Raw genomic sequence first — 13,718 nt, forward strand, 5'->3', positions numbered from 1 at the left:
TAACAGAGATAAGAAAGGAAAGGAAGAAAGAGGGAAGGAGGGAAGAAGGAAAGTAAGGAAGTGGGGGAGGGGAAAACCAAATTTCAATTGGTCAGTAATTCATCAAAGAATTCCAAACCCCAAAACATCAGCATTTAAAGACCAATGCATTAATGACACTTAAGAACATCACTTATATTATGCATAAGTGTGAAGAAATAGAATGTTCTCTCATATTAGTGTTAGGACAAATGTTATCATCTTCTGGAAGACCTGAAATTAAGATGCTGCAGAGATGCTCATGAAGGTGGATTAAGTAACCAGCAAAAATGTTATCTTCACAGTGATAGCCATAAAATAGTAGTTGTAGCCCTGTCTTAATGAACACTAGTTACCTAGCACACTAGTTTTGGATCCAAATCTTGATCAAGTTAGCTATTTTGATTTTTACTCTTTTACCCTTGATTTATCTTGATTAACTTTCTCATGAACCTCTTTAGCTGTGGTAAACAAACTGTCATATGTGTTCCTCCCATTGCCTATGTTAAAAACAACCAGCCTGGCAGATGAGCATAAAGAAAAGAGAATGCAGGAGGAAAACATACCTAATTAGTCCACAAAATTGGGGGAGGGGCAGGGTAGAGCCAAGTGTAAATAAGAGGAAAATGAAAACACAAAAGACAACTACACTCTTGAAAAATAGTAACATCTTTTACACGCACATCATTAACTCTCCATCCCTCTTTCTAAATACAACCTGTCATGTTTCCTTGACATTAAATTCCTTGGGGCTGGGCATGGTGGCTCTTGCCTGTAATCCCAACATTTTGGGATGTTAAGGCAAGCGGATCACCCGAGGTGAGGAGGTTGAGACTAGCCTGGCCAACATGGTGAAACCCCATCTCTACTAAAAGTATAAAAATTAGCCTGGTGTGGTGGTGCATGCCCGTAGCCCCAGCTACTCGGGAGGCTGAGGCAGGTGAACTGCTTGAACTCAGGAGGCAGAGGTTGCAGTGAGCTGAGATCGTGCCACTGCACTCCAGCCTGGGTGACACAGCAAGCCTCTGTCTCAAAAAATAAAAATTAAAAACAATTCCTTAGGTCTGCTACCTTAGAGGAAAGCATGTTTCTCTGTTGTTTAAAGCAAAAACTGTACTGACTGAGGCTGATGAAAAATTAAGGTCTACACAGGTGTAGCTGCCAAATACTTTGGGAATCCTCATAAACCAATTCTATATAAATACTGTGCACCATGTTTGTTTTAATATATTCCTAATAAGCTATAAACTCCTTTTAAATGTTTACTTATTTTATTTTTTTCTAGATACCTTTGTTGCCCACGCTGGTCTCAAACTTCCGGCTTTAATCAATCCTCTTGCCTGGGCCTTCCAAAGTGCTGGGATTACAGATGTGAGCCACCACGCCTGGCCTAGATTCCCTTTTTAAAGCATCAGGATATTCCTCAAACATCTCTTAAAACTAGAATCTAATTTTATATCTGTCTATTCATCCATCCATATACACACAGATATATATTTACCAAACTAATGCTTTAAAGACTTTTCTGTCATATGAAGTCCTAGTGTGTCTATCTGAAGTCAGTGACTCCTGAATGCACTCTCTCCTTTATCTTCTAGGTTTTGTGTGGCTCTTATCAGCTCCCACGTGGACTGTGACAAGTCTCCCCTAACTCCATTTCACTCTTTTCTAATTTATCCAGTACGATCAGGTAACTTACTATGTCATGAAGCTGATCATGTCACTCCTCTAACCTTTCAATGTCTTCCCTATCATCAGAATTCAGGCCAAATGCCACCACATGGCATGGATCCCCTCTGAAATTCTGTCCTGATCTCCCTCTCCAGCTTCAACTCCTGTATCTCCCCCTTTGCCCTGTCTTCGGAACCCTGCCTTTGAAGCCAATAATTGCAAACCTTCTCCAGTCCCCTGAACATGCTTTGTGCCTTCACACGTGCTAGTGCCTCTGTCTAACATGCGGTTCCCTACCTTATTAACACTGTGAACTCCTCCTCATCCTTAAAACCCAATGCAATTATCTCCAGGACGATGCTTTCTCTTACTTTGGTGTCACCAACCTCTGCAGAATAATCATTCCCTGCTCAGAATTGCAACTGCATTTTGCGCATATCCTTGTTTTTTTTTGTTTTTTTTTTTTCCCTGAGATGGAGTCTTGGTCTATCACCCAAGCTGGAGTGCAGCGGCATGATCTCGGCTCACTGCAACCTCTGCCTCCCAGGTTCAAGCGATTCTTTCTCCAGCCTCAGCCTCCCAGGAGCTGGGATTACAGGCACTGCCACCAAGCCTGGCTAATTTTTGTATTTTTAGTAGAGATGGGGTTTTGCCATGTTAGCCAGGCTGGTCTTGGACTCCTGACCTCAAGTGATCCACCTGCTTCGGCCTCCCAAAGTGCTGGGATTATAGTTGTGAGCCACCGTCCCCAGTCCGCATATCCTTATTATATTTTACATACATATATATATAAAAAAAAAACAGAACACACATACATGTGTGTGTTAGTATGTGTATGTGTGTGTGTATATATATAGATATAAAAATACTATATATCGTGCCTTATGATTTTTTTCTTCACCTGACTATTCCTCCTAAACCAACTCAGTTTCCTTAAGGATAGGAATACAGTTCTATATTGTTGGGAATAAATATGTCTTCCACTTACTAAGCAATTAATACATACTAAAATCATGAATAAATACAACTAATTAAATACATAAACTAATTTAAATCATAGTACAAAACTATATATAATACCCCACTGTATGAAGAACTGGAAACATGTTTAAAAAATAACAACAAAAGCCACAACACATTTTACCTGATGCCACAGGGATATTACAGCCTGCAGCCTTGAGTGCTTTTACAGCATCACACACCCGGGCGGGATAAACACAGACGGCAGCTGTGGTAATGCCTATCAAGAAAAAATAGGAATAGCCAACTTTAAATGAAGTTCAATTCACACAACATGCTTTTAATTATCATTTATATCGCAACACTGGCAAAAATCAAACGAGAGAAAAAATAATTCCCCCGCAATGCTGCAATAAATTAAAAGATTTTTATTTTCCACATTCCCTTCTAGTTCTTGATAACATGGATTATTTTCTTATCGTTAAAGTCATAAAAACAAGTTTGATATACTCTTCCTTGAGATTAACATAGTACTGTTTTTTAGAAATGTCTAAATAGTAAACTTGGTGATCATTACTAAATGAAAATACTTCAGGTAGATAACAAAATCCGTATTTACAGAGCATTCTCACAGGACAACCTGAAGAAAGGACAGTTTGAAGAAGGACAGATGAAGAAAAATATTAAGTAAAATTTAGAGGGAGGTACCACAAAAATGACATTTAACTAATCCTATTCCCAATTTTGAAAGAAATAATAAAATCTGAAACGGAAGCCCCAATTTTAAGAAATAAGTTCATAAATTTTAAAAAACTTAGAAATCGAATAGTCACTATAAAACAAAGAAATATCATAAGACCTTAAACCAAGTTGTTACCTTTGAGTGCAATAAATAAGGTGGCATTTTTATGGCCAACTCGAAATAAACATAATAAATACTTTTCAAAAGCCATAGAGTTGTTCAGGTTTGTACGTTACCTACAAACCTAAACATGTTTGTTTGGGATAAAAGACCTGCATTGGGCCAATTCAGCGTCTCTAGTTGCACTCACAGCAGATAGGCACTCGGGGGCTGTGAAGCATACTCCATGGGAAGGAGACCTGGCTCCCAAAACCAGCCCAGCAAGTAACAAGACATGCAGTCCTGGGAATGCTGCTTAGCCTTCCAGGTGTAGGGTTCCTTATTTAGAAAACAAGGGAATCAATTCTTACAGGTGTCCAACATCTCCAAAATGCTGAGGTCCTAAACTTACGGCAACTTTAGAAAAGTCCTTCTTTTCATGTATACTAAGGCAGTGAACATGACTTTTTTGGAAATATCTAACCTAATATACAAGCAGGCTGTATTTCTCATTTGCACTTTATTTTCAAAAGTATTTCATATACTCACAGAAAATACTTTATGTATGAGATGTGATTATTAAGTAATGAGACCGGCTTTTTCACGTGTGGCTAGGGAATCAGAATTAGTATTTTAGTGTCACTAAACAGAAATTTTCCAAAACTGAAGAACTGAAAAGAAATAAAGTCACTCTGCCAAGCACTTTAATCCAAGAACTGACCTGGAAAAAAAAAAAAGACTCAGATTCTCTTCCTGCTGTTTTTCAGAGAAGAATCTGTCCATGTATACACAGCAAGAGTTTCTATCATGGATTCTATCACCACTATCATTAGCAGTTGTATCTTAAGCCCTCTTAGATCTAGTAATCAGTATTGTAAGCAGTAAACACCACACAGATCACAGCAACAACATTACCTTTATCATACATATTTAAAGCTTTTAAGAGATCTTCCCGGATTGGGTATTTGGCTTTATAACAGAGCCTTTGAATGTTGGAAGATGTATCATCGCCTGAAAGTGTAGTAAGATCTATAAAGGTAACAGCTTTCAGCAGCCAAGCAGCCTGGTTTAAAGAAAAGTGAAAACAACGTAAATTTAATAAATAAATAAATAAACAAACAAACAAACAAACCTCCAACCCAGCTGGTTAGTAGAGAAGCATTAGACAAGTATGGGTGTTAATATCTTATGCCCACACTGTTCTATGGAATATTCTGATATATGATATAAATACAGCTCAAGAACCACTAACAAGATGAACACTGCCCAAAATAAAAGGGAGGAAGAGTGGCCTTAAACATTTTTTTTCTCCCACAGATATCCCACATTGAAACCCCTATTAGCCCATGTCTCCCCACTTCTGACTACTCCATCTCAGCCAAAGGGAGAGCCCATCAGAGCCACCCTGACATAGAAGAACTCCGAAAGAAGGTTTCTATCTTACATTTTACCTCCCGCTCTGGGATCTGGGATGAGATTATTATTTTTAAAAGTTTCCAAGTTTTTTGGTGTTTTTTTTTTCAATTTAATCCAATTCCATTTTTAAAACAATATTCATATTTCACAACTCAGTCTGATGAATTTTCTTTTATCTTTTCAATCAGAATATTTCTAAGGATGAGCAAAATGTGAACTATCACTCTCAAGGATTCAATCACAGTATTCTGCCTCACGTGTGAAATGAACTCTGAATTCCTTTTAATCTTACACAGCACGTCTTTGGTTGGGATACACTGAAGAAAATGCTGACCACAAGTACTCTACGAAACATCATTTTTGGATTTTGAAAAATGATTTATGGAAAGTAATAGTAAGGTAAACACGATGGTCAAGAAAGGTCAACTCTTAAACCTAAAGGCCTCAAGAGTGGACACATCAAGTTTAGATGTTAGGGCTTTAAAATTAAAATAGAAGAAGGCATGTCTAAAAAACTGAATAAATGTGTTGAGAAAATATGCCATTTAATTCACTCATGAATAAAGATGCCTCAAATTCATTTGCGGTTTTGCCACTCAAGAGTGATAAGATTTTTAACTTGTTTGGATAAATGTGTTATCTTTCTCCAACCCATCATCATCATATATGAATTATTAAAATAAGTCATGGACAGCTGCAATCTTTTAAGTTTAGATGCATCTTGAGCGAAATTCAATATTGTGGCCTTGAGGGAAGAGACCACGCATTGTAAAATACAGGCAAAGAATGCTCAAGAACCCTTACCTGCCACTCCTTTTTCACCGTTCTGCGAGCCTGGATTTGTTCCGCACGCCTGAGAACTGCCGGGTGATTCACTTGTATTTTGGAGATCCAGCTAAGGTCTAAAACAGACAGAAAAAACACTTTTTGAAGCCTAAAGTTTCATTAAATATAGTCACCTATTTTTACATGGTCCTTGAAAGGATACATTTATCACTTGACATCAACCTTTTTTTAAAGCTTATGTTTCTTTTTTGTACAACTATAAATAAACAGCCTTGTTGATGGAAGCCCAGTCAACAAAAGGCATAATTCATGCAAAATCACTGCCATTACTTTCAAAGGCAAAAACCACAATTGCTTCTGTACCAGCCCATACATTTGGAACTAGAAGAACCTGTATTGATTCATGACACAGACATGCCTAACAATTGGGGAAATGTGTGTTACCCATGCCACGCACCTCACCTCTGACAGCAAAGACGTATTTGTGAGTGTCCAGTCCAGGAGAGCAAATGATTAATAAATACTTAAGTGAACTAATGGTGGGAATTACAGAAACTGTGCTCACTACTGGCAAGATTAATACCTACTGCATGCTGACAGGATACAGCCCATTCTTTCTTCAAAGAAAAAATTTTCAAAATATATTAGAAATAACAACATTGACTGATATAACAGAAATTAGAAAAAAAGAAAAAACAAATTATTTAAAGTTTCAGGAGAGATCTCTGTTGCTTTTGTTCTGAAATGCTCTCTGCTACCTTGATCTACTCTCTCTTCTCTTCCAGTTAACTGTAATTTCTACTTTCAGACCTAGTCTAAATATTAGCTGTTGTGAAAACACTGTCAGCTCCCCAGACAGAGCTAACATTAGACAGATCTCTACTACAGAACTTGTAATCAGTTCATCAAGGATTCCTGGTGAAACCATTTGTTGTAGTTAGTACATTGCCAGCCATGATCTTACCCATCTTTGGGTGTCTAACATCAAAGAGTGTATGTATTTCAACATCATCCACCAATATCCTATAACATAGGTGGCCTCACAATAAATTGGACATGAACATTATTTACCTTCTATAACTAACCTCACTTCTGTATCTCCCCAGCAATTCCATGTTTTTAAAAGAGCCTTAAAAGAGCACTGTAGAAAAAGTTATCCATTAGAAAAAATGCACTAATTACAGAACTCTTTATAATGCAATGAAGAAAACTGCTGATCACATACTGTATCATGTAACAATACAAATTTAAGTATTTGCATCTAAACTCATGTTTACAGATGACGTTCTTTCTCTCATTTTCATTTCATTCTTCTTAAAAGTATCAGTATTAAAGGTACAGAAATTGCAAGTTGGACTCTAAGTGATTAATAATGATATTCTCATTTAAATTTCACTGAAGAAGGAAAAGAGTTTGGGTGCTTCTTTTTCTCTCTAATTATTTTGTTAGCTGAAATCATTTAACAAACCAGATTTTTAACATTTCAATCCATCTGCTCCTGCTCCTCAAAGATATTGTATGTTTTTTTTGCTTGTTTGCTGAGCCAACTTCACAGAGAAAATGGGAGTCTGGGGTCAGGCCGATGAAATCTGCCTCTGCTTTCCCACACAAGGGCTGTTTTTGTTCTAGCAGCGCCCAAGAAAATCAGACCAGACACACTAGACTTCGTCCCAATTTATCTAAGACCTGTAAGAAACACCCCCTACTCAAACACAGGAGAGGCTTTTTTTTTGCGGGGAGACACAGTTTCTCTCTGTCGCCCAGGCTGGAGTGCAGTGGTGCGATCTTGACTCACTGCAACCTCCACCTCCTGGGTTCAAATGATCTCATGCCTCAGCCTCCCAAGAAGCCAGGGCTACAGGCGTGCGCCACCATGCCAGGCTAATTTTTGTATTTTTAGTAGAGACGGGGTTTCACCCTGTTGGCCAGGCTGGTCTCAAACTCCTGACCTCAAGTGATCTACCTGCCTCGCCCTCCCAAAATGCTAGGATTATGCATGAGTCACCGCGCCCAGCCCTAGGAGGCTCTTTTTTTCTTTTTTCTCAGATGATTGATAATGGTGATTGGGTTCATGGTAAAGACTGTTTCAGGCAGATATAGGAAAATGAGTGAAGCAAAGAGTATGTTAATTCCAAGGCTCACTGCCAACTAATTCTTGACCATGATCAAAAAGAGGTAGGCCTTACTCTGTGGGGCAAGGCTTTGAGAGGCTGTCCTTTATCGATCACAGGACATCCCTGAAGTCCTTCCCCTTCTCTACTCCCAACTCACCACTACTGTCGCCACTGGAAACAGTGGCACCACTGTTGGAGAGGGATCTCAGGCAAACACAAGCCTCTTCCTTCACCATCCGGCTCCTTCCTCCTTCTCAAGCCCCAGCTCCTTCCTCACCCGTCCTCTGCCTCTGTGGTGCAACCTTCCTAATTTACTGGCAGTTCCCTGACACATTATGCCAGGCTGTCTCTGGATCTGTGCATGCGGAATGCTCCTTCTACCAAGAATACCCTTCCCTGCCTTGCTGAACAGTGAACTGCTGCTCATCCTTTAAGACTCGGTTCAAATGTCACCTTCTCTGGGAGCCTTCCCTGAACCTCACAGGTTGAGACATCGCTTTGCTTCTTTGTGCTCCCATGCAACTCTGCACTCTACCTTTAGTACACCCCCTTCACTCAGAATGCCATTGATGTGTCCCAATGTTTATGTCCCCAAAAGATTTGTTAAAACTCCAAGCGAAGGACTTGACACACGGGTGGCATATGATAAATAAGTCGAGGGTTCCCAAAGACCAGAAAGGATTTAATTCTGGGCAATGTCTTTCTCCACTGCTTCTGACTACAAAGGGCTTTTGGATCTCTACAAGAAAAGGTGCCACCGAAGTATGAATGGGATGCCTGGGAACTTTCACCTTAAAAACCAATTTTGAGTACACCAAAGGTTAGAACTCACAAGGTCTGCTCTTACACTTCTCAGAAACCTCTTGCCAGAGGTCCCTGCAAACCATCTACTGGACAATGTAATAGGATTTCTTCTCTCACAGTATCAGCCTTGACTGCTGAAAATATCATTAGCGGTCATAAAATTATCCAGCCCCATATTTAATATAGCCACAAAATTTGCCTCTGTGACCTCCCATGGCAATGAATTATGTAAGTGACTATCTCGTTTTATTAGCACTTAATTTGCTACTCTTTAATTTCATCAAATAACCCATGTTCTCATATTATGGGGTCTGGGGAAAAGAAAGGACTGATTGGCCTTTGTTATGTCCTTCATAATTTTTAATATTTTATTCAAGTACCCTTTAGCGTCTCCTTTCCAGGAGAAGTGATTCTAATGCACATAATCTCATCAGGACCAAAGAATCTTCTTATGGGGCCAAAAGGGGTTTTAAGTACACATGCCTTTGGGGAGAAAAGACATGAAACCATAATTGGAAGGCAATGACACTCTTCTCTTAAAATTCTCCAATGAAGAAACTCCCACTATTTATCTTAGTATATGTCATTTTGGTGGTTTTTAGGCCCTTGTGTTGGTTATAAATTTGTCCTCAAATACTCTTCTCACAATTTACTATTATTATTTTCCAGTTCAAGTCTTAGTGGAGACGGAGGTCATTTTCCCTGCAACTTTACTTTCTAGCCTTTCCATCATTTTCATCTGTGTTTCTACAGAAGTTCTTGTATTTTTCACAGTATTCCTAAAACATGTAACACCAAATGATAACCCTATGAAAGGAGGTGCATTTTCTGTTTTGATTTTAACTTTGTTCCTAATACACAAAAATAAAAATTTACCACACTGGCTGGATAAGAAGTCCAGTTCAGAGGAAGGGTAGGTCACAGTAGGCTTATCCAGTTGGCTAAAACAACCCTAATGGATAAGTAGAGATTTCTGATTCCCCCTAAAGCATTGTTTCTCAGTCTAGAGACATTTCTGGTTGCCACAGATGGGGTAGTGAGGTTCCAGAGAAGGTGCCACTTGTATCTAGTGGGTAGAGGCCAAGGATACTGCTCAATATCCTACAAGGCACCCACAACTTGAATTATGTGGTCCCAAACGTCAACAGTGCCAAAGCTGAGAAACCCTGCCCAAAAAACTGTGCAGGATGCAGGAAAAATAAACAGGAAGCACTGCAAGTTTGTGGGGCTGTCAGAAGCAAAAGCAGGTTGGCTAAATGTGACTGAATGTGGCTTGCATGACCGACTGTGGCTTATTTGTAAAGTGCCGTAAGCACCAGGCTGAGTGCAGGCACGGGCTGTCCAATCAGTAACCACACACGTGTGCCTACCTGAGCCCTTGAAATGTGGATAGTCCAAATTGAGATGTGCTTTAAGTGTAAAATACACAGATATCAAAGATTCAGTACAAAAAGAAGGATGTGAAATATCTACTTACGTTTTAACACTGATTGCACAGTGAAATTATAATATTTGGGGTGCATTTGGCTAAGTAAAATGCTATTAAAATATTTCACCTGTTCCTTTTTATTTTTTTATAATGTGCACACTTGAAAATTTAAAACGACTCCATGTCTCACGTTATGTTTCTATTGGCTCTAGGCTCTAGTCTAGGCTTTATGATACAGGCGACCAAAAGTCACAGAAGATTTCCAAACAGGGCTGCAACAGAATTAAAGGAGTATTTTTAAAAAGCAATCGGCACACAGAATATGTCCCATGGAAATACTTTCGTAAGTTTGCAAATGCAAATATGAAAAGGCATTTATGGTAGCACTGTTGCAAATGACACCAAGATCCATATCCAGTTCAATAATATATAGCAAATCCGTAATACGGAATACACTTCAGCCATTAAAAAGAATGAAGTACAGGCTGCGTGCAGTGGCTCACGCCTGTAATGCCAGCACTTTGGGAGGCCGAGGCAGGCAGATCACAAGGTCAGGAGTTCAAGACCAGTCTGGCCAATATGGTGAAGCCCCGTCTCCACTAAAAATACAAAAATTAGCTGGGCATGGTGGCGCAAGCCTGTAGTCTCAGCTAGTTGGGGACTGAGGCAGAAGAATCGCTTGAACCCAGGAGACAGAGCTTGCAGTGAGCCGAGATTGTGCCACTGCACTCCCGCCTGGGTGACAGAGCAAGACTCCGCCTCAAAAAAAAAAAAAAAAAAGAACGAGGTACATCAGTAAGTACTGTTGTAGAAACTGATTATGATACCATTACTCAGTAAAAATAAAAAATATGCACAGCAGTGTGCTTTTTAAAATAAAACTGTTCATAAAAACAAAAAATACAAAACATGTATCTGTTGGTGTATTTGCAAAAAAAAAAAAAAAACTATATGCCAAATTCATAGAAGTGTTTCTCTTCAGAGATTAGATTATATTCCTACTTTCTCATGTTATATATTCCCCTAATACTTAAACATTCTTACAAAGAGCATGCATTATCTTATTGAGCAGAAAATATAACACATAATACTTAACTGTTGAATTAAGAGGAACTGCCAGGCAGCAGTGTGAAGGACAGGTAGAATGAAAGGCAGACTACAGGAGGTAAACCAGTAAGGCAGCTGTCTGTGATCCGGGCACCAGCATCATACAACACCTACCTGGGGCATTTTCACAGCTCTAAACCCTTCGTGATCAATCTTTGGCCACTGAGCTGTTCCAGAAAGCCAGCCTGACACAGCTACACAACGTCAGGCAGAAATGATGATGTCAGAATGCCGTTTCTGTTCCCACAGAAAAGATCACCAAAATGTTCACCACAGGCCCCCAGGTAGAAACTGATCATTATATTGCTCCTACATGATACTAACATTACAAGGGGATGAGATGGGCCCATGCTCTATTTAAGAGCCTACTCTAGCCCACCCGTAGCTGTGCTCCTCTCCATGGGCAGGGGTCTGTGGGGCCAAGGACAGAGACTGTCCCTGGGCCAACATTCCCCTCTAGTCCATGCTCAAGGTGCACAGGACCCAAACTTTCTAGATCAAATGGCTCCAGCCTTCTTTAGAGAGTCTGCAGGGATCTCTACCCAAAGTCAAGACTTAAACAAGATATAAGACAGACAAGGGACAGAAAACCTCCTGGAGAGTTTGATAAATGCAAGTATGCCTATGAATACCATTCATTCATTCAAGTAATATCAAAGGGCTATCCACAATGGTGCCAGACACCACTGGAGGCTCTGCAGATTGAGCAGTGCTGAAAAGAACAAAATTCTTACTCTCACAGGCCTTTCCTAATAAGAGATAAACACATAAATATCTATTAACTATATTATACATCTGAGCTACAATGAAACGTTATATAGGATAAGAAAATGGAGAATGTAGGATGGGCATGGGCCAGGAAAATCTGATAATAAAACATTTGAACAGGGCACCAGGTGAAATAAGCAATGAGGCCATCATCTAGGAAAACAGTGTTCTAGGCAGAAATGTCAGAGGGATTTGAACCAGGGCAACTCCATCTGGAATAGGGGCTGGGTAAAATGAGGCTGAAGTTTACTGGGCTGCATTCCCAGACGGTTAAGGCATTCTAAGTCACAGGATGAGACCGGAGGTCAGCACAAGATACAGGTCCTAAAGACCTTGCTGATAAAACAGGTTGCAGTAAAGAAGCCGGGTAAAACCCACCAAAACCAAAATGGCTACAAGACTGACCTCTGGTCCTCCTCACTGCTACACTCCCGCCAGTGCCATGACAGTTTACAAATTCCATGGCAACATCAGGAATATTTTTAGACCTATATGGTCTAAAAAGGGGAGGCATGAATAATCCACCCCTTGTTTAGCATATCATCAGGAAATAACTATTAAAAATAGGCAACCAGCAGCCCTCCGGGGTTAAATAAAAGAATGGAGTAGCCATTCTTTTATTCCTTTACTTTCTTAATAAACTTGCTTTAACTTTACTCTGAACTCGCCCTAAATTCTTTCTTGCACAAGATCCAAGAACGCGCTCCTGGGGTCTGCATCAGGACCTCTTTCCGGTAACAGAAAGAGGAGAAGGCAAGAGGGAACAGCCGTATCTAAGGCAAAGCAGGGACACAGTGTAATCAGAGGAAAGTAGGCAAGGCCAGGTACGGGAAATGGAAGAGAGGGCGGCAACGGCCAGATCACGTAGTAAAACGTTTTCCAAAAGGAGGGTAATAACCCACAGATATGTCATGAAATCAATTTTGTCAGCGGCAATGAGCATTTTTAAAAAAGAAAGAAACAGAAAAATAGAAAATGTCAAGATACAACGCATGTTATACAGGTAGGATAATTCGTGGAAGTTCTGTTTCAATCCCATGTGTACCGTGTGGTGTGTACCGTGTGGCAATATAAAATATACTGCATATGGTGAGCCACGGCCAACAGGGTTCAAAAGGTCCTTAAGGAGACTTTTTCAGCAGGTTTTCCCGTGTAAGACGGTAAGTCTTTCAGAGAATTTTCAGCAAGGGCTGAAATGATCTGATTTACATTCTAAAATAATCCCTCTGGCTGTGGTGGGAAAGCCAAGTCGGAAGCTCAAGCAAGAGCAGGTGGTGGCCTGTAGCAAATCACTAGAAGCAGCACAGTGGAGAGGGGTCAAAATCTCATCAATCAACTGACTATAGCTTTTCTATTCTGCATTTAAAATTTGTCTTCAAACAAATAAGAGCTACTCAATCTCTGGTGCTATTATTCCCACCTGGAGAGTGAAAAGTCAAAGATCCAGAAGCATCTGTCAGATTCACAAAGCACAAAATTCAAAGAAGAGCTTCCTCTGCTCACTACCCATAAACAGCCTCAGGTAAGTCTCTCTGTGGAAGAGTTTACAGATTAGAACACACTGTCAGGGCTGACCTCGCTGACCCTCTCCCCCACCACTCTATGCTCCAAGTAACTACTGAAGCCAAATTTGATAGCTCTTCTCAATATGGTCCAACTACTGCTGAGCTTTTGGTCCTCACTAGGGTGACCACCTCATCCTGGGTTGCCCAAGACAAGCCCGGTTTATGCCTCCTGTCCCCTCTGTGTTAGCATTCATCTTCTACATTTCATTTCTTAACAAAGTTGAAAATACACCAAGATA

General features: G+C 40.0%; 1 protein-coding gene across 1 annotated transcript in view; it reads right to left on the minus strand.

Annotated features, from left to right (window-relative positions):
• Window positions 1–13,718, minus strand: part of LOC105481566 (deoxyribose-phosphate aldolase) — a 129,612-nt gene that overhangs the window by 85,372 nt on the left and 30,522 nt on the right. Inside the window, exons 2-4 of the mRNA XM_011741230.2 lie at window positions 5,711–5,808; window positions 4,406–4,553; window positions 2,834–2,929 (exon numbers count right to left, since the gene is read on the minus strand). Coding sequence (XP_011739532.1) covers window positions 2,834–2,929; window positions 4,406–4,553; window positions 5,711–5,808 — 342 coding nt within the window. The remainder of the gene's footprint in view (window positions 1–2,833; window positions 2,930–4,405; window positions 4,554–5,710; window positions 5,809–13,718) is intronic.

This window comes from Macaca nemestrina, chromosome 10 (genome assembly GCF_043159975.1).
Source record: "Macaca nemestrina isolate mMacNem1 chromosome 10, mMacNem.hap1, whole genome shotgun sequence".
Classification (NCBI taxonomy): Eukaryota; Metazoa; Chordata; class Mammalia; order Primates; family Cercopithecidae; genus Macaca; species Macaca nemestrina.